General features: G+C 37.7%; 1 protein-coding gene across 4 annotated transcripts in view; it reads left to right on the forward strand.

The window, feature by feature from the left end:
- Positions 1 to 22,588, forward strand: part of LOC309647867 (phospholipid-transporting ATPase IB-like) — a 75,926-nt gene that overhangs the window by 31,954 nt on the left and 21,384 nt on the right. For 3 of the 4 annotated variants that reach the window (XR_014256330.1, XR_014256331.1, XR_014256332.1), the window contains 3 exons: positions 829 to 903; positions 8,236 to 8,358; positions 9,552 to 19,935. Coding sequence is in view for 1 of the 4 variants with exons in the window: in XM_082435774.1 (XP_082291900.1) it covers positions 829 to 903; positions 8,236 to 8,358; positions 9,552 to 9,630 (277 nt within the window). In the remaining 3 variants the exon portion in view is untranslated. Of the gene's footprint in view, positions 1 to 828; positions 904 to 8,235; positions 8,359 to 9,551; positions 19,936 to 22,588 lie in introns of those variants that run through there. The other variant, XM_082435774.1, reaches the window with a different exon arrangement.

The raw sequence follows: 22,588 nt of genomic DNA on the forward strand, positions 1-22,588 counted from the left end.
GTCTCTAGGTCCATCCACCTCACTACAAATAACTCAGTTTCATTCCTTTTTATGGCTGAGTAATATTCCATTGTATATATGTGCCACATCTTCTTTACCCATTCATCTGTCGATGGACATTCAGGTTGCTTCCATGTCCTGGCTATTGTAAATAAAGCTGCAATGAATATTTTGGTACATGACTCTTATACTCTTATGTATACTCTTATGAGTACATGCTGAGAGTCATATGGATCTGGGCTCAAATCCCATCTCTGCCACTTACTAGTTGTGTGATTTGAGTGAATAATTTAACCTCTCTGAGCCTTAGTTTCCACAATTTTTAAATCTAGATAACAATTCTTAAATCTAGATAAAAGTAGTAATAATACCTATTTTATCATATTGCCATGAGGATTAAATATGATAACACATTTAAAGTAACAGCACAGTGCCGTGTATATGGTAAGTGCCCAGTATATGCTTGCTATTAAATTGAAACACTGTGATAGGGAAAGGATATTTGTGGTAACTGTGCCCATAGAAGACATACAATAAACCCTTATTACTTGATTTGAGATTAGTTGCAAGTGTCCTTTTGCAAGAAATTCATATTTTGGAATAAATAGGTATGCCAGTAATAAACAAAGTATATCAATATTTTAAATGTCAGTAATATGTGATATCTGAAACTCATAATTTATGAAAGAATAATTGTATGGGCCTCCTCAGTAGTTACTTCCTCACAGTTCTGCCAGCTGAGGTGTACCTCCTCTTGCCACTATTTAAAATATACGGGTATCTTTAGGTCAACCCTGACCCGGTTCACATGGCTTCCTTCTCTTTCAGCTTTGGTTCGCCTTTGTTAATGGATTTTCTGGGCAGATTTTATTTGAACGTTGGTGCATCGGCTTGTACAACGTGGTAAGCATTCTCCATTTCTCTCTGATGGCATGCAGAGCTGCACTGTTTGTGTCTGGGAAGTGTATCTAAGTCCCTCATCTGCATCCATGGCAGGCAGCACAAATACATATTTAGGGCCTTGTTGCTGCAACACATCCTGCAGAAGCCTAAACTCTTCACATGTGTTTTCAATCATAGCAGATCATTCTAGAGTATACATGACATTTGTACCCAATGTACATTGATAATATAATCAAAATCTCTTTAAATCTGCCTGTACAATGTTTTCATATTTTTTAAATTAATTAATTTATTTATTTATTTATGGCTGCGTTGGGTCTTCGTTGCTGCATGCAGGCTTCTCATTGCAGTGGCTTCTCTTGTTGCAGAGCGCGGGTTCTAGGCACACAGGCTCAGTAGTTGTGGCTCGCGGGCTCTAGAGCGCAGGCTCAGTAGTTGTGGTGCACGGGCTTAGTTGCTCCACGGCATGTGGGATCTTCCCAGACCAGGGCTCGAACCCGTGTCCCCTGCATTGGCAGGCAGATTCTTAACGACTGCGCCGCCAGGGAAGTCCCTGTTTTCATATTTTTAAGCCAAGTAAAAACTGCGGAACTCTACCTAAACCCATTCCATTTAATACACATAATTTAGAGTTATCTATCTTTGTGTCTGTGTGTACGTGTGTATGTTTATAGTGTAATTCCATGTCCTTTTAAACCTCTTGGTAGAAAATTTGTACTTGTGGAGTATCACACTGTGTTTGTACTAAATGATGAATTTTTATATCAAGCCTATCATAAATACTATTTTCCATTTTAATGGAATTTTCTAACAGTAAATAATCCCATACCATTACTTGAGTTATTCTGAATTCAAAAACTAGATGGAGGGACTTTCCTGGTAGCACAGTGGTTAAGAATCTGCCTGCCAATACAGGGGACACGGGTTCGAGCCCTGGTCTGGGAGGATCCCACATGCTGTGGGACAGCTAAGCCCATGCGCTACAACTACTGAGCCTGCGCTCTAGAGCCTGCGAGTCACAACTACTGAGCCCGTGTGCCACAACTACTGAAGCCTGTGCGCCTAGATCCTGTGCTCCACAACAAGAGAAGCCACCACAATGAGAAGCCCGCGCACCACACTGAAGAGTAGCCCCTGCTCGCCGCAACTAGACAAAAGCCTGCATGCAGCATTGAAGACCCAACGCAGCCAAAAATAAATAAAACTTAAAAAAAAAAACAACAACTAGATGGAAATTAAATAGTAAGGCTAACTGGCTTATTACCCACATCACCTTTTCATTTTTGTTTTGTTTTACTTTTTTTGTATTATTATTCCACCTAAGGATTAGAAGTTAGGAAACCTGGCATAAAAATTAGGTTCCCAGCAAGCATATCATGACCCCTCTCCTGCAATGCATTATCACAATCACATTATACTCTGCATGCTCTGTGCCCTAACTCCTAAAAGTCTGTCTTCTAGGAGCGTAAATTCCAAAACAGACAGAAGTCACTGAATAGAAGTCATTGGGTGCCCAATAGTACAAAAATGTCTAGGGCTGTGAATATTTACAGTCGTGTGTGTGCCAGTGCCGGGGTGTATTTGGCTAGAGCACTGTACCAGGGAAGCTGAGGTCCTAGGTAAAGTTGTCTCTGCCAGGCTCTTGGTCGCAGAGGACAATACTCATAAACTTTCTTTGAAGTTTCATTAGAGACAGGAGTAGGGAGTGGCAGTGTCTCTCTTCTGGGTTAGAAAAGTCACTATGAAGGTATTAGCCACAGCTATTGATCAGTGGAATCTTATTTTTTTTAATAAAGGAAAACATAGATGCTGGCATTTTTATAAGCAGCAAATGGGACTACAGTGGGAAACATAATTATGGACAATTGAGGATAAAATACAATGATATGCTTATTAAATATATATTGACATACTAAATCTCATCCCATTACAAGTATATTTTACAGACGAAAAAGAAAATGAGGACCAGGACATTTCAAATAGTTACTGGCAATGCCAGAGATAGACTCTGTCTACTTATCTGATAACTAAATTTGAATGAGTTGTCACACTACTTCTAGAGGTTATACATTATTTCTGCTACACTGCTCATGCATGACTAACTGCTATCAGAATTACCCTCCTACCAGAAAAAAACTAGAATACCAGAAAAATACCAGTTTTCAGGCATTAGACACCAGGCTGCTCATTGCTGTGATCTCTGAGAGCAGGCCTATTTTTAGGCCACAGTGAAGAAAGATGGGCCCAAAAGAAAGCCCACCTGTCTTACTGAATTGAAGATACAGACGTTGGAATTCAGTGGGCCAAGAGGGCTAGAATTTGCCAGATGGAGTATCAGAGACAGACAAATTGTACTGAGAGATGGAGAGAGAGAAAAAGAGGTGCAGACACAGAGAAATATAGAGACAGAGTGTTTCTGGAAATCTGTGGAGAGCCCCCTTGAGCCTTTGGCTGATGATTTATCTGTATGTGCATGAGGAAAGTCTGCCCAAAGCTAAGGAAAAAACCACCAGAAAGCAGTAAGCTAGACTCCTGGAGCTCATTCAGGGCTGGGAACAGTTTGTATTCCTATCAGCCAGTTTGGGAAGACTTACTACACAGGATATTGGGGAAATTCCTTAAATTAGTCACACTTTTAAAAATAAGGATGAATTAATCCCATGATAAACACTATTCTGGACCCATCATAACGAGACTTAAAAGCACGCCTCAAAAGTATTAAACTGATTTGCAAGTCACTTACCTGCCTGTTAGAACACAGGCAAACAATTCTTTTTTAATTTTTAATTTTAACAAATTGAATAAAGATTCTTTAAATTCTATAGTGCTTTACAATTTTCAAGTTTCACATACATGATTTCACATAATCCAATAATAACCCCTTTTTTCCCTACTCCCGTATTGCCCCTACCCACTTCCCTCTCCCCACTGGTAAATACTAGTTTGTTCTCTATATCTGTGAGTCTGCTTCTTTTTTGTTCTATTCACTAGTTTGTTGTATTTTTCGGATTTCACATATAAGTGATATCATACAGTATCTGTCTTTTTCTGTCTGACTTATTTCACTTAAGATGATGCCCTCCAAGTCCATCCATGTTGCTGCAAATGGCAAAATTTCATTATTTTTTATGGCTGAGTAGTATTCCATTGTGTGTGTGTGTGTGTATGTGTGTGTATATTCAAATATATATGTATACATATATTGGGTTGGCCAAAAAGTTCATTCGGTTTTAAGTAAAAAGATACATTTTTCATTTTCACCAAGAACCTTATTGAATAACATATTCGTTAACCAAATGAACTTTTTGGCCAACCCAATATATATATATATATATACCACATCTTCTTTATTCATTCATCTGTTGATGGACACTTAGGTTGCTTCCATGCTTTGGCAATTGTTAATAATGCTGCTATGAACATTGGGGTGCATGTATTTTTTCAAATTACTGTTTTTGGTTTTTTTCAGATATATACCCAGGTGTGGAATTGCTGGGTCATATGGTAGTTCTATTTTTAGTTTTTTGAGAAACCTCCATACTGTTTTCCACAGTGGCTGCACCAGTTTACATTCCCACCAACACTGTACGAACGTTCCCTTTTCTCTGCATCCTTGCCAACGTTTGTTATTTGTGTTCTTTTTAATGACAGCCATTCTGACAGGTGTGAGGTGATATCTTTTTTTTTTATCATCATCCAGAGATAACCTCTTTTTAAAATTTATTTATTTTATTTTGTTTTTTTTTGGCTGCGTTGGGTCTTCGTTGCAGCGCGCAGGCTTCTTATTGCGGTGGCTTCTCTTGTTGTGGGGCACGGGCTCTAGGCACATGGGCTTCAGTAGTTGTAGCATGCGGACTTGGTAGTTGTGGCACACGGGCTTAGTTGCTCCATGGCATGTGGGATCCTCCCAGACCAGGGATCAAACCCGTGTCCCCTGAATTGGCAGGCAGATTCTTAACCACTGCGCCACCAGGGAAGTCCCGTGAGATGATATCTTATTGTGGTTTTGATTTGCATTTCCCTGATGATTAGTGATGTTGAGTATCTTTTCATGTGCCTATTGGCCATCTGCATTTCATCTTTGGAAAAATGTCTGTTTGGTTCTTCTGCCCATTTTAAAATCAGGTTGTTTGTTTTTTTGATGCTGAGCCATATGAGCTGTTTATATATGTTGGATATTAACCCCTTATCAGTCTTATCATTTGCAAATATCTTCTCCCATTTGGTAGGTTGTCTTTTCATTTTGTTGATGGTTTCTTTTGTTGCCCAAAGCATTTAAGTTTGATTAGGTCTCATTTGTTTGTTTTTGCTTTTGTTTCCTTTGCCTTAGGAGACAGACCCAAAAAAATATTGCTGCAATTTATGTCACAGTGTGTTCCGCCTGTGTTTTCTGCTAGGAGTTTAATATCAATAGTATCCCATTTTATATTTAGGTCTTTAATCCATTTTGAGTTTAGTTTTGTTTATGGTGTTAGAGAATGTTCTAATCTCATTGTTTTACATGTAGCTGTCCAGTTTTCCCAGCATCACTTACTGAAGAGACTGTCTTTTCTCCACTGTATATTCTTGCCTTCTTTGTCATAGATTGACCATAAGTGTATGGGTTTATTTCTGGGCTCTCTATTCTGTTCCATTGATCTATGTTTCTGTTTTTGTGCCAGTACCATACTGTTTTGATCACTGTAACTTTGTAGTATAGTCTGAAGCCAGAGAGCGTGATTCCTCCAGCTCTGATCTTTCTCAAGACTGTTTTGGCAATTCGGGGTCTTTTGTGTTTCCATACACCTCTTAAAATTATTTGTTCTAGTTCTGTGAAAAATACCATTGGTATTTTGACAGAGATTGCATTGAATCTGTAGATAGGCAAACAGTTTTTAAAGAACAAAATTAAGCATTCAGTAACACAAAATTCACCATGTTTCTGCATCCACTAAACGATATCAGGCATATGAAGAAATAGGTAAATAAGATCCATAAAAGGTCAAAAATAAATCAGTAAGAGCAGGTCCAGAAATTATAAGATGATGGAATTAGTAGATAAGGACCTTATGAGCATGTTCAAGGATATAAAGGAAAACATGAATATAATGAGGAGAAAAATGGAGATATAGAAAAGAAACAAATAGAACTTTATGCTTAAAAATTCAGTATCTGAAATGAACATTTTTCTGGATGGGATTAAGAGTAGATTAGAAAGTTCAGGGAAAAATTTACTAAATATGAAGACACAGCAATAGAGAAGCCCAGAGAAAAAAATCAGAAAAAGTTAACAGAGCCTCACTTTCCTCTGGTACAATATTAAGCATTCTAATTTTCATAAACTTGGAGTTTCAAAAGAAAGAAGGTAAAGGAATAATATTTGAAGAAATAATGGTTGAAAGTGTCAAATTTGATGAAAACTGTAAACTCACAGATCTAAGAATCTCAACAATCTCTTCTCAAGAAGAATAAACCTAAAGAAAGACACAGAAATCTTCTTCATAACCAAATTGCTGAACATCAGTGATCAAGAGAATAATCTTTAAATCAGCCAGATAAAAAACAAGCATTACATACAGAAGATAAATCTAAGAATAAAAGCAGATTTCTCATTGGAAACCATTTAGCATAGAGGACAATGGAATATCTTTAAAGATCTGAAAGAAAAGAAATCCATTAACCCAAAATTCTATACCCAGCAAAAATGTCTTTTGAAAATTAAGGTGAAATAAAAACTAATTCAAACCAAGAAAACAGAAAATTCATCACCAGAAGACCTGTAATACTTGTAATGTTAGAGGAAGCTCTTCAGGCAAAAGAAGAAGTATACCAGAAAGAGATCTGGGTCTGTCCAAAGCAATGTAAAGCAACAGAAGTGTTAATTATGTGGGCATTCATAAGAGACCCTCCCACCCCGTTTTCAATCATGTTAACAGACATTTGGCTATTTAAAGCAAAATGTATTATAGGGCTTATAACTACAGCACAATATAGATTGATAACTCTAGGTATCTATCTATAGTTACAGGTAGGTATCTATAGCACAATGAATGGGAGGGAGGAACTGGAGTATATTATTATTTGAATTTTATGATACATTGCATATGTTTACAGAAAATTTTTAAAGAACAACTTAAAAAAAAAACAAGAAAACAAGAAAGGTATAACTAGTAAGCCAATAGTGGAGATAAAAGAAAATCTTAAAAATATTCAGTTAATCCAAAAGAAGTCAAGAAATGAGGTAAAGAGGAAGAATAAATGCAACAAATAGAAAAAAATAGGAAGATGGTAGATTTAAATCCAGCCATATTTACAATTACATTGACTACAGGTGTTCTAAATACTCCAGTTAAAAGGCAGAGACTGTCAGATTAAAAAATCAAGACACAACTATATGACTTCCACAAAAAAACCTACTTTAAATATAAAGACACCAATAGGTCAAAAGGAAAAAGATGAAAAGGGTTTACCATGTAGATTCTAATCAAAAGAAAGCTGGAGTGGCTATATTAATTACACAAATAACAGCCTTTAGAAAAAGAAATATGGCTAATAATGAAGATGGACATTTCTTAATTTTAAAGGGGTTAATTTATCAATAACACATTAGATTCCTAAATATGTAAAGTGTCTAATAACATAGCTTATTAGAACTTATTAGAAATGAAGCAGAATTTGATACAATTAAATGACAAATTAAGTAAATTGACAATGACAGTCAAAGTTTTAAATACTCCTTTCTGTAGTTGATAGAAACTATAGATGAAAATTCAGAAAGGGTATAGAAGGTTTGAACACTTTTATAACAAACTGGCCCTAACTGACATTTATAGAAAACTACCCAACAACAGCAGAATACACCTTCTTCTCAAATGAATATGGGACATTCACCAAAATAGACCACATACTGGGCAATAAAACAAGTCTTAATAAATTCAGAAGGATGAAAATCATATAGAATATGTTCTCTGATCCCAGGAATTTAAACTAGAAACCAATAACAGCAATAGATTAGGGAAAACCTCACATATTTTAAAATTAAAGAACATGCTTCTAAATACACTGTTGAATCAAAGGATTGGATCAATTAGAAAAATTAAGTCATGATTTGGTAGATCTGTTCCAATCTATGCGTCTCAATAATGACTTCTTTGTAAGTAACTTTTGTTTTTAAATAGTTTATGACTTACCAGAAGTTTGCAAAATTAGTTTTGTGTACCCTTCACCCAGCTTCCCCCACAGTGGTACTTTAATAATTGCAGTACGTTATCAAAGCCAGGAAAATGACATTGCACGATACTAACTCAGATACAGACTGAAAGCTCTTTTTAATAGAGTCTGTTTCCTATGTAGATTTTCACGTCACTGCCACCTATTACTCTGGGAATCTTTGAACAGTGTTGCAGTCAGGAGAGCCTGCTTAGGTATCCACAACTCTACACAATTTCTCAGACAGGTGATATTTTCAATATAAAGGTAAGCAGAAAATTATTGCTGGTCTTTCATCTCAACTTCCCTCCAAAATGTACTTTTGTCTCTTCCCTTTCTGCTGCTTTAGGAAAAATAATAAAAAAACACAAGGAATGCAGCCCTATGCCATGTTTTTATGTACTCTACCCAACATTCCATGAATCCTGAGGTTTTCCAATTTGGTAGTAGCTTTGTTTTTGAACCAGTTTCTTACATTCTTTCCTAAAATCTGCTTTACTCCAGGAAATTTGAGTCACAGGCCAAATATGTTTTTTCCACATTCTCTTCTTCTCTAGTCCTTTATCTTGTTAGTCTTCCTGGCAAGCATGAAAAAAAAAAAAAAGCTGGTATATTTAGAATTGAATGAACAAAGACTTGTTTTTGTTATTGTTCTATCATTTCCCAACCAATGTGTACCCGTGTTTGATTGATCCCATAGATTTTATATTGAGATTTCCTTTAAGAAAATTGTGCAGGCATACCTTGTTTTATTGCACTTTGTAGATACTGTGTTTCTTACAAATTGAAGGTTTGTGGCAACCCTGCATTGTCAGATGATGGTTAGCATTTTAATTAATGTGTGTACATTGTTTTTTTTAGACATAATGCTATTGTACACTTAATAGACTAAGTATAGTGTAAACATAACTTTTATATGTACTGGGAAACTAAAAAGTTCATGTGACTCACTTTATTGCAATATTTGCTTTATTGTGGTGGTCTGGAACCAAACCTGCAGTATCTCTGAGGCGTGCCTGTATATGGGGTATTAAAAATTATTTCAACCAGAGTCAGGGCGTAGATGTAAAGGTACAGAGTGTATCATGTAAAATCTGGTATTAAATTATATTTAAAGTACTATAATTTAAAGATTGAAAGTATTTTTATTATTTCTTTAAAAAATTCCTTCTGGCTCTCTTTTGCTGGATAATTTAAATCTTTATATGTTTTTATAATAAATATACTATCTGAGTTCTACACATTTATATTTAATAAATTTGTTTTTCAAATAATATCATACTGTAATTTCACAGTCATTTCTTTTAAGAGGAGAATAAAGAAACAGAAATTTTCAGTCTCCAGGAAGACATTTTAGCTTTGTAACTGTGTTTCACCCAGCAAATATACTTTATAATGTCACATATTTTTAGATTTAGACCAGGGTACTATCTTGACTTTCTTGCTTTGTTTTCTTTTAGGTGCTTTGGATTCAATGTATAAATGCTTGGGTCCATTCCTTCATTCTCTTCTGGTTGCCCACAAAAATGCTGGAACATGGTAATAGCTTCATTGTTTCAAATATTCAGCAAAGAACATGTTATTCTCAACGTGTGGGGTGTGTGTGTCAGTGTTTGTGTGTGTGTGTGTGTGTGTGTCTCTACAGAAAGAAATGAAGAATGAAAATAGGATTAAAAATATATTTAGATATGTATTCACCTAAATCTAATAGTATAATCTAAATAACAGAGTGTAGTTTGAACATTTAACAGATGGCCTTTAGAGACCATTCTCTTTGCCTCTGACATGTATAAATTGTGAATTAGTGCTTTTATTATTAATTTTTAATAAATATTTGAGATACTATGTGCTTTGTGATAGAAAGCACAACAGTTCTAATGGGTCATAGATTCCCTCTGTTAGTTTGAAATTTATGTCTACTTTATGTATTGTTTTCATTTCTCAAACTGTATGCTTCAATTTAAACTGTAACACAAGTCCAACAAGATTATATAGAAATTTAACCTTCTATTTCATTACTGGACTAAGTCTCCTTTTCCTGACCTACAGTTTTCAAAATAACATTATGTGTGAAGTTTTTTGCCAAACTAGTTTGTGTATAGTCCATCCAGAAGTAGGAGATATATTTATCAAGTATGTTACTGGTGTGTAATGTGCTCATAGCCACAAATTAAGGTGTGAAATATAATTATTTTCCTTTAACCAGCTTTAATTTTTATTGGATATTATTAGCAACATGTCCTAATCTTGGACATCTTTTTTTAGTTGAGTTTTGGTTGTGTGTGTTTATGTTCATTTGTATTTAAAGGAGTAAATCTGCCATTATATTGCAAAAGGCTTTCCTTTTAAAACAAATGGGCAGGGCTTCCCTGGTGGCGCAGTGGTTGAGAATCCGCCTGCCAATGCAGGGGACACGGGTTCCAGCCCTGGTCCAGGAAGATCCCACATGCCGCGGAGCAACTAAGCCCGTGAGCCACAACTACTGAGCCTGTGCGCTACAGCCTGTGAGCCACAACTACTGAAGCCTGCGTGCCACAACTACTGAAGCCCAAGCACCTAGAGCCTGTGCTCCTCAACAAGAGAAGCCACAGCAATGAGAAGCCTGTGCAGCGCAACGAAGAGTAACCCCTGCTTACCGCAACTAGAGAAAGCCTGCACACAGCAACGAAGACCCAATGCAACTAAAAATAAATAAATTAATTAACTAATTAAAAATAAAACAACAAATAGGCAAATTTTCAAATGATAACAACTAATATAGCAAAGTCACACATTTACAAAGAGTCAGTTCCACTTCCAGAATGGCAGTGTCAGGAGCTCCTTGGATGTGCTCCTCACCCCCCAAAAAACAAAGCTGCAAAACTATAAGAACACAACTCTGTAAATTCTCTGAAAATTATCCAGAAGACAAGGAAGAAACATTTATTCATCAATCTACTAAAACTCAGTAAGAACATCAAGAATCTGTGGCATTTGAGCCATGACCCACTCCTTCCCTGCCCCATCATAGCCTGGCTGGATGGAAGCTCCACTTCAGGCAGGGGTGGGCAGGAATATGGTACTACTGCCGCCCTCGGTTGTCAATCAAGGGTTACCATCTCACAGGAAGGGCAGGCCACTAACATTTCTCATCCCTTCCAACTCTGGATTGAAGAGGCCAGATTTCTGAAGGGTGTGGCCAGGAAGCTAGAGCTCCATTTTTCCAGCCAACTTATATTCATAGGACAGAGTTTCAACCCTATGCATGACAGGCCAAGAGAAATGGGGCCCTGGTCACTCTCACCACAACTCACTTGTAGGGCAGAGAATCTCCAAGAGATTTCTTGGGAGAATCAAGCCAAGAAGACTAGTGGCCTTGTGCTAGACCACTAGCACAACAGCACTGGGTCTGGGACTTCCCTGGTGGTGCAGTGGTTAAGAATCTGCCTGCCATTTCAGGGGACACAGGTTCAATCCCTGGTCCGGGAGGATCCCACATGCCACGGAGAAACTAAGCCCCTGCACTACAACTACTGAGCCTGAGCTCTAGAGCCCGCGAGCCACAACTACTGAGCCCACGTGCCACAGCTACTGAAGCCCATGTGCCTAGAGCCCATGCTCCGCAAGAGAAGCCACCACAATGAGAAGCGCACACACTGCAATGAAGAGTGGCCCCCGCTTGCCACAACTAGAGAAAGCCCACATGAAGCAACGAAGACCCAGTGCAGCCAAAAATAAATTAAAAAAAAAAAAAAGAGTACTGGGTCTAAGGTTTTGCCTATTATGAGAGGAAAAAGAGCTCCAAAGCTCTTCTCCAAAGAAAATGACATTATTAGAAACAGTGGGGGGAAGTTCAAATCTAAGAATACTCTCAAAAACAATAACCCTTCTTCATTAAGAGCAACAAGTTAAGCATAGGCCAACTAATTTACCAGAGAGAACCAGGGAAAGAGACAGACAAAAAGAGCCCTCCTGAGATGAGAACAAACCTCAAAGACTGGTCTCAAAACTATCTCTGCCTGAATTTAACTGGATCAGACTGATGTGCAATTTATGCCCCAGGGTATCATTAAAAGCAATAGAGCAATCTGCCAATAATTATTGGAGCCTAACACCTGGTGTAATGTCAAGAGTCAGATAGCTTAACAGAGAAATCAGGGGGAAAGACAGTCAAGAAAGTCCTGCTGTGGACTTCCCTGGTGGTCCAGTGGTTAAGAGTCTGCCTGCCAATTCAGGGGACACGGGTTCCATCCCTGGTCCGGGAAGATCCCACATGCTGCGGAGCAGCTAAGCCCGTTTACCACAACTACTGAGCCCGCATGCTCTAGAGCCCTCATGCTGCAACTACTGAAGCCTGTGCACCCTAGAGCCCCTGCTCCGCAACAAGAGAAGCCACCGCAATGAGAAGCCCGCACACTGCAATGAAGAGTAGCCCCTGCTTGCCACAACTAGAGAAAGCCTGCATGCAGCTATGAAGACCCAGCACAACCAAAAATAAATAAATAATAATAATTTTTAAAAAAGAGAGTCCCACTAAAATCAAGGCAACTGTGTGCTTGCTCAAGGCTGCACTTTCCAAGGAGAAACACTGAGGTTTCACACTATGGGGGAAATAGATTTCACTAAAAAAGCCTAGCCAAATCATGGAACAAATAAACATGCTTCAACAATAAGTACAAGCCTTAAAGGAGGAGGAGAGGAAACAGTATTCAGAGCAGCTATAATATATTATGTAAAATGTCTAGTTTTTAACTACAGAAAAAAAAGAAAAATGAAACATGCAAAGAAACAGAACTGTGTGACCCTTACACAGGAGAAAAAAGCAGGCAACAGAAACTGCCTGTGAGAGGGCCCAGATGTCAGATTTCACAAAAGAGTTTGAAGTAGCTGTTATAGATATGTCCAAAGAACTAAAAGAAACCATGCTTGAAGGTATGAAGGCAGTGGCACATCAAATAGAGATTATCAATAAAGAGATAGGAATTATAATAAAGAACCAAATGAAAATCCTGGAGTTAAAAAGTACCAAAGTGAAAAATGTGTTAAAGAGGCTCAACAGTAGATTTGAACTGGAAGAAAAAAGGGTGGCAAACTTGAAGTTAGATCAATAGAGAATACGTAATTTGAAGACCAGAGAAAAAAATAGAGTGAAGAAAATTTAACAGAGCCTCAGAGAATGTGAGAATCCTTTAAACACACCAACATAAGCACAATGGGGGTACCAGAGCTAGAGGAGAAAAACAGTGAAGCAGAAAAAAATTCAAGGAAATAATAGCTGAAAAGTGTCAAATTAGCTGAAAAACATTAAGCCACACATCCAAGAAACCCAATTAACTCCAAGTGAGATAAATACTAAGAGATTCACACCCAGACACACTGAAGCAAAAATGTTGAAAGCCAAAAACGATGGAAAAATATTGAAAGCAGCAAAAGAAAAATGACTCATCCATACAAAGGAACTCCAATGAGAATAACAGATGATTTCTTTTTGGAAAAGATGGAGGCCAGAATATAGTGGGATGACACAAATGCCGAAAGAAAAAAAAAGAAAACACCTGTCAGCCAAGAATCTTAGCTCAGTAAAATAATCTTTCAAAAATGAAGGCAAAATAAAGATATTACCAGATAAACAGAAAAATGAGAGAATTTGATGCTAGAATACACACCTTTATAAGAGATACTAAAGGAAGTTCTTCAGGTTAAAAGCAAGTAAACCCAGACAAAAATTTGAGTCCATCAAAACCACAAAGAGCACTGGTAGAGGAAATGATGTATTTATACATGACAGTGTAAATGCATACTTTGTCTTCTGTCTTTTCATACCTGATTTTAAAAGCAATTTAATAAAACAATATAGATGCAAAATCTTCAACAAAATATCAACATGCCAAATTTAGCAATACATAAAAGGATTATAAACAATAACCAAGTGGGATTTATCCCAAGAATGCAAGGTTGGCTTACCATCCTAAAATAAACTGATGTAATACGTCATAGCAATAGAGTAAAGGACAGAAATGACATGATCATCTCAGTAGATTCAGAAAAAGAATTTGACAAAAGCCAATACTCCTTCGTGATGAAAACTCTCAACAAACTAGGAATAAAATGGAGCTTCCTCAACCTGATCAAGGACATCTACAAAAAACCCATAGTTAACATTATGCTTAGTGGTGAAAGACTGAATGCTCTCCCCCTAAAATCAAGAACAAGACAAAGATATTATTTCTAACATTTCTATGCATCACTGTGCTGGAAATTCTAGCTAGTACAACTGGGCAAGAAAATACAGTAATTGTCATACAGGTTAGGAAGGAAGAAGTAAAATGATCTCTCTTTGCATATGACATTTTATAAATATATATATACTAGAGAGTCTACTAAAAAACCATTAGAACTAATTAATTAAGTAAAGTGTCAGGATACAAGATCAGTATACACAAAAATCTATTTTATTTCTATAAAATAAAAATAAGAAAACTGAAGGTGAGATTAAGAAAACAACTCTACTTACAGTTGCATCAAAATGAATAAAATACGTATGAATAAATTTAACAAAAGAAGTGTAAAATTCATACTTTGAAAATTACAATACATTGTTGAAAGAAATTAAAGAAGGCTTAAGTGAATGTAAAGACATCCCATGTTTATGAATTAGAAGACAATATTGTTAAACTGGCAATACTCCTCAAATCAGTTGAAAGGTCCAATGCAATTCTTCTCTAAGTCCCAGCTGACTTCTTTGCAGAGATGTACAAGCTGATTCTAAAATTGATATGGAAATGCAAGGGACCCAGAATAGCCAAAACCTTGTCAAAGAAGAACAAGTTGGAAGACTCACACTTCTTGATTTCAAAACTTACTGCATAGCTACAGTAAGACAGTGGTACTGGCATAAAGATAGAAATACATAGCTAAATGAATAAAATTGAGAAAAAAGCCTTCAAATTTATGATTAATTGATATTTACAAGGGTGCCAATGACATTAACTGGGAGGCAGGGAAGAACAGTCTTTTCAACAAATGCTTCTGAGACAACTGGATATCCATGTGCAAAAGAGTGAATTTGGGCTCCTACCTCACATCAAACTCACAGATGAAGTCAAAATGGATCATAGAACTAAATGTAAGAGCAAATAAACCTCTTAGAAGAAAGTATTGCATTAAATTTTTCTGACCTGGGTTAGGCAAAGACTTCTTGGATACGACACCAAAAATAGAAGCAACACAAGAATAAATAACTAAATCTTACTTCATCAAAATAAAAAACTTTTGTGCATCAAAAGATACCATCAAGAAAATGAAAATATTGAATACAAACCACAGAATGGAGCAAAGCATTTGCAAGTTATGAATAACAAAGGATTTGTATCCAGAGTATGTAGAGAACATTTACAACTCAACAAAAAAAGACTATGACCCAATTTTTTAAAATGTGCAAAGGATTTTAATAGACATTTCTCCAAAAAGATATACAAATAACTAATAAACATATGCTCAACATCGTTAATATTTAAACAAAAGCAAATTAAAACGACGAGATACTACTTCACACCCATTAAGATGGCTCAAATCAAAATGACAGATATCAACAAGCATTGACAAGGAAGTGGGGAAATTGGAACCCTCGTGCACTGCTGACTGGAATGTAACATGGTGTAGCTGCTTTGGGAAACAGTCTGGCATTTCCTTTAATGGTTAAGTATAGAGTTACCATATGATCCAGGAATCCCACTCCTAGGTATATGTCCAAGGGAAATGAAAATCTATGTCCACACAAAAACTTATAAACCAGTGTTCATAGCAGCATTATTCATAGTAGCCCAAGTGCTCATTATCAATGAATGGGTAAATAAAATGTGCTATATCCATATAATGGAATAGTGTTTGTTAATAGAAAGAAATAAAGTACTGATTGTGCTACAACAGTGACACATCTTGAAAACATTATACTAAGTAAGAGAATCCAGTCACAAGGAGCATATATTGTGTGAGTCCATTTATATGAAATGTCCAGAACAGACAAATATATAGGAATAGAAAGTAGATTAGTGGTTGCCTAGGGCTGGGAGAATGAAGGGACTGGGAGGGGACACCTAAGGGGTCCAGGGTTTCTTTTTGAGGGTAATGAAAGTGTTCTAAAATTGATTATGGTGATAGTTAACACAACTCTGTCAAAATACTAAAAGCCATTGAATTGTACATTTTAAATGTGTGGATTGTATGATATGTAAATTATATCTCAATAAAGCTGTTTTTAAAAGTTAATGAAATATAAATGGCAAAAAATATAAGAAAGATACACAACATCTCAGTACTCAGGCAATGAGAAGACATCTAATGCCACCATACTGGCAAAGTTCATATACCTGATAATATCTGTGGAGTGACCAGGTGTCCCATCCACTGCATACAGTTTTATGTCAGTTTTGTAGAAGTTATAATAAGCATATATATTGTTTTGGGATACATACCTATTTGCTAAAATTATAAAATAAAGCATGAGAATGATTAACACACACATTTTTAAAAAAAGGTAATGAAGACAACTTTGTAATATACCAAGTAGTACAGAGAAAAGAAGGCTCAACATACAATAAGTAGAATATATTTGGGAATCATAGATTATCTTCAAAATATATAAAGGAATATAAACGGTTGTGGTGAGAATGGGTCCAAATCCAGAACCAGAAATACCACGATTTTATTGAATTTTATTATTTTGCAGAAGTTATCGTTAAATGACAAGCGTTCAGTCAGCTAATTCTTTATAAAAATGTTCATTTTTTATTCTTTTTTCCTTAAGATTCAAAAATCTTAGTCTTCTTTTAAAAATATTCATTTTTTTTCCTTAAGATTAAAAAATTTCTTTAAAAAATATTTAAAATATTTCAGTCTTCCCTCAACACACCACACACACAGAAAACACCCTCAGATTCTCTATAAGGAATAAACAATTACTGATTATTTGTGCTTCCTGGGTGGGAAGGAGGACTAATGGATAAAATGCTCTTTGCAAATTTCCTTAAAAGTTTATGGGACTGAATTCTTTATCCACATCACCTGGTGTGTTGTTTTGGCACTAATAATACATGTTTAAATTTAATTTAAAGATGCTTTGTACATAATAGGCAAGCAAACAACTTAAACACAAAATATCATTCATCACCATGAAGTTATATGACATGAGGACCTGGGTTTCCAGGCTCCTACTTGTAAATCCAGCCTGAATGCCAACCCTAACTGACCAGGTGTACATAATCTACATGGTGGTCTTTCCTATGTTTCAACTTGCATCACATGAAACCTATTACTGTTAAGACCCTGAAAATAAGAGTTACATAGGATCATCATCTCCATATCATTTTCTACTAGTGTTTCCAAACTTGTCTGTACTCTAGAATCACCAAGAGATTTTTTAAATTCCAAAGCCTGGGCCACACCCCAAACCAACTGAACCACAATCACTGTGGTTAAGCTACAGGCATCAGTAAGTAGTTTATGAAGTTCTTCTGAAGATTCCAGTGGGCAGACAAGTTTGGGAATTGGCTCTAGTACAAGTGCTAAAGAAAAGGAGAAACAGGCAAAGAATGATGATTGTCAGTATTTAAAAAATATGCATTTAAAAAAAGATTTTAACATGCCTTATATTCTATAGTATTAATTATGTTTCTGGTGATTGACAGCTAGTGAAAATATTATATTCTAAAAGGCCATTTAAAAATTATTTGGAATTTGGGATGCCTTTCTCCCTCTTAATTATAACTGTGTCACTGACCCACTCAGAGACCATTGCTTTTTAGCCTCTTCAGGCTCTCAGAGAATGAGGTGGTCAGGTGCAAGCTGCAGCTGAGTATCTCCAGTAGCTGTGCTAGTAAAGGCTCTCAGGGCAGGAAGGTAGGAAGGCAGGATGGGGGATGGGGCATAGGGGAGAGTCAAGATCTGGGCATGAGATTCCTCACAGAAAGGTCTTGGAAAGATTTTGGTGCCAAAGAAGCCAAATCATGGGGAGGCGATTTACAATTTGGATATATATAAATCAGGGACTGTAATTTTAAATGTATAATATAATTAACTGTTTCGTATCAAATAATCTTAAATTAAAAGTTTAATATGGATAAGTTCAGCCCAAAAGTTTTATGGTATATCACTTATCGTTTATGACCTCACTAAAATATTATATACTATCTCTTTGAGTTTATTTTGCATTTTTCTGATGACTAATGACACAGAGTCTCTCTTTGTGTGGTTGTTTGCCATATGTATACCTTCTTTGAGGAAGTTTATTTTCAAACACTTGGTATTTTTTAATTGAATTGTTCTTATGGAATTGCAAGAGTTCTTTCTGGATAAAAGTCCTTTGTCATGTATGAATTGTAATTTTTTCCCCCTAATCTGTAGCTTCACTATAACTTTCTTAATATTATTTAAATTGGAAGTTTTAAATTTTAAGTCCAACTCACCAAAAATTTTTATGATCTTTGGGGACTTCCCTGGCAGTCCAGTGGTTAAGACTCTGTGCTTGCCCTGCAGGGGCACGGGTTCAACCCCTGGTCAGGGAACTAAGATCCCTCATGCCACACATTGCAGCCAACAAAAAAAATTTTTTTTATGATCTGTACTTTTCTTATTCTCCTAAGAAATCTTTGCTTATCCAAGGTTACAAAGACTTAATGCTATTTTCTTTTAAAAGTTCTCTTTTTAAGTTTTTTATTTTTTACAAATTATTTGTACTTTTTTTTTTTTAATTTATTATTTATTATTTATTTTTGGCTGTGTTGGGTCTTCGTTTCTGTGCAAGGGCTTTCTCCAGTTGCGGCAAGCGGGGGCCACTCTTCATCACGATGCGCGGGCCTCTCACTATCGTGGCCTCTCTTGTTGCGGAGCACAGGCTCCAGACGCGCAGGCTCAGTAGTTGTGGCTCACGGGCCTAGTTGCTCCGCGGCATATGGGATCTTCCCAGACCAGGGCTCAAACCCGCGTCCCCTGCATTAGCAGGCAGACTCCCAACCACTGCGCCACCAGGGAAGCCCTCTTTTTATGTTTAGTTTTCTGATCTACTTTGAGTTAATTTTTGTTTATGGTGCGTTGTACAGGTTGGCATTCATTTTTTGCGTATGGATGTCCAGTTGTTCCAATATCTTTTGTTGAAAAGATTATGCTTTTCCCATAGAATTACCTTGGCAACTTTGTAAAAAACAACAAAAAAAAATCCATTGAAGTTATATGTATGGGTTTATATCTGAAATCTCTATTCTGTCTCATTGATCTATACATCTATAGCCCATATTGTTTTTATTACTGTACTTCATTTTTAAATCTTTCACCATGTAGTATATCCTCTCTGAAAAAGTTTTGGCTATTCTAGGTCCTTTGAATTTTAATATAAAATTTTAAATCAGCTGTTCAAATTCTAATAAAAATGCTGGGATTTGGGCTGGGGTTGTATTTGTAGATTAATTTGAAGAGAATTGGAGAATTGACATTTTAGCATTATCGAGTCTTCCAGCCCATGAATATAATATATTTCTCTAATTATTTGGGTTTCCTTAATTCCTCTCAAGAATGTTTTGTAGTTTCTGATATACGGTCTTTTTACATCTCTTGCCAAATTTATCCCTCAATATTCAAGTTTTGAATGGTATTTTAAAATTCAGTAATGGCATTTCTTTAAACATTTTTTAAATTTATTTTTTGGCTACGCCGTGTGGCACGTGGGACCTTAGTTCCCCGACCAGGGATCGAACGCACACTCCCTGCAGTGTAGGCACTCAGTCTTAACCCCTGGACTGCCAGGGAAGTCCCAATAATGGTATTTTAAATGTTCCTTTTCCAATTTTTCATCATTACCATTTAAAAAATTTTTTAATTATTTGGCCTTGCCACATGCATGCCTGCTCTTAAATCGAATCTACGCACACTGCAGTGGAAGCAGGGAGTCTTAACCACTGGACCGCCAGGGAAGTTACTGTTACTGTTTTGAAGTACAATTTTTATAATTACCTTATAGCTTGTGACTTGCTAAATTCACTAATCATTCTCGTAGCTATTTTTTTCTTTATTAGGATTTTCTCTATATACAACCATTGTTGTCTGTGAATAGAGAGGTCTGCTTCTTTCTCATTTATTTTTATTGCATTAATGCACAGGCTGGGCCATCCAGTACAGTTTTATTTATTTATTATTATTATTTATTTTATTTATTTTTTGGCTGTGTTGGGTCTTGGTTGCTGTGCGCGGGCTTTCTCTAGTTGCGGCGAGCGGGGACTACTCTTCATTGCAGTGCGTGGGCTTCTCATTGCGGTGGCCTCTCTTGTTGCGGAGCACAGGCTCTAGGCGCACGGGCTTCAGTAGTTGTGGTACGCGGGCTCAGTAGTCGTGGCTCGCGGGCTCTAGAGCGCAGGCTCAGTAGTTGTGGCACATGGGCTTAGTTGCCCCGCGGCATGTGGGATCTTCCCGGACCAGGGCTCGAACCCGTGTCCCCTGCATTGGCAGGCGGATTCTTAATCACTGCGCCACCAGGGAAGCCCCAGTTTTATTTATTTTTATTTTTATTTTTTAAATTATTTTTGGCTGCGTTGGGTCTTCGTTGCTGCGTGCGGGCTTTCTCATTGCAGCAAGTGGGGGCTACTCTTCGTTGCGGTGCACAGGCTTCTCATTGCGGTGGCTTCTCTTGTTGCGGAGCATGGGCTCTAGGTGCACAGGCTTCAGTAGTTGTGGCACATGGGCTCAGTAGTTGTGGCATGTGGGCTCAGTAGCTGTGGCTCATGGGCTCTAGAGCGCAGGCTCAGTAGTCGTGGCACACAGGCTTAGATGCTCTACAGCATGTGGGATCTTCCCAGACCAGAGCTTGAACCCATGTACCCTGCATTGGCAGGCAGATTCTTAACCACTGCGCCACCAGAGAAGTCCCTACAGTTTTATTTTATTATTTATTTAAAAAAAATTTTTTATTTATTTATTTTTGGCTGCATTGGGTCTTCGTTGCTGCACAGGCTTTCTCTAGTTGCAGCGAGCGGGGGCTACTCTTTGTTGCAGTGCGCAGGGTTCTCATTGCTGTGGCTTCACGGAGCACAGGCTCTAGGCATGCGGGCTTCAGTAGTTGGGGCTCGTGGGCTCTAGAGTGCAGGCTCAAAGTTGTGGCACACAGGCTTACTTGCTCTGCGGCATGTGGGATCTTCCCGGACCAGGGCTTGGAGTCATTCTTAATTCCTCCTTTCCATTGCATTGGCTCTGCCATCTCATTATGTTCAGTCTGGTCACTTCCCACTCACCCACGCCACTGTTGGCACACGGTCTGAACCACTGTCGTATGTCTACACTGCTTCAAAAACCTCTTAAGGAGTTTCCTGCTTCTACCCTTGCCCCTCAGACAGCAACCAAAGTGATGCATTAAAATTATGTCAGCACAAGCACATCAATTTTCTGCCCCAAACCCTGCAATGGCCATCCATCACATTCAACATAAAAGCCTGCCAGTGGCCCAGAAGATGGACTTGATCTGGATGCTGTACTTTCCTGGTGTCATCTCCTACTCTTCTCCCTCCTCCCTCATCTCACTCCAGCCTTTGTGCTCTCCTCACACTGTACCAGGAGTACTCTTGCCCCAGGGCCTTTGCACTGGCTGGCAGCTCTGCCTAGAAAGCGAATCCCTCATACATCTGTGGGGCCCCCACCTTCACTTCCTTCAAGCCTTTGCCCAAATGTCACCTTCTCAATGAAGCCTACCCTGACCGCTCTCTTGCTACACAACCCTCACCCCTGATTCCAGTTTACTTTTTTATTTGTTCATAGCTCACTCTTGGGTGCTATATGATTAACTTTTTATTGCATTCTTATTTATTATCTGTCTTCATTGCCAGACTGTAAGCTCCATGAGAACAGGATTTTTTTTGTTTCACTGATTCATTCCAAGAATGCTAAATCTAAAAACAGGAATATTTCCAGCATTATGGATTCTCTACCAAGTTTAATATTAATATTGTCTGTTGTCCCCCAACATGTTTTCAGCTTCATAAACTACCTTTCTGGGTTCTAGTTGTAAGTTTCAGTTTCAAGACTCAGACCTTTCTAGGGCCTCTCCTCTTGAATGGTGGTGGGAAAATGAAACGAGGGACCCTGGGCCACTGTTTCAGCTGCTCAGACAAGCCCCATATAAACAGGCAGGAGCCACCCAGCCCCTCAGCCAGGCTGCATCCTCCAGGACATGTTTCTCATGTAGGGCCTGGCACCGTATCAGAATCCCTGGGAGGACTTCAAAAACACACACCAATCTCCAGCCACCCACAAATCAATTGTGGCCCCAGAAAGAAGGATGTAGAAAAGGCTTAAGTGGTTCTAATGCAGCCAGGTTTGCAAATTGCTCCATCAACAAGCCCTCTCCAGACTACCTGCCTCGGTCACTGGCCTGGCTGACGTGGCCAGTGTATCCCAGTCCGGTGGGAGTTTTGATTTCTGTCACCAGAATGTTCACTTGTATGTATTAGTCCTCTAACAGAGCCCCCTGTGCTTTGCTCTT

This window comes from Balaenoptera physalus (assembly GCF_965194825.1).
Source record: "Balaenoptera physalus genome assembly, chromosome: 18".
Lineage (NCBI taxonomy): Eukaryota > Metazoa > Chordata > Mammalia > Artiodactyla > Balaenopteridae > Balaenoptera > Balaenoptera physalus.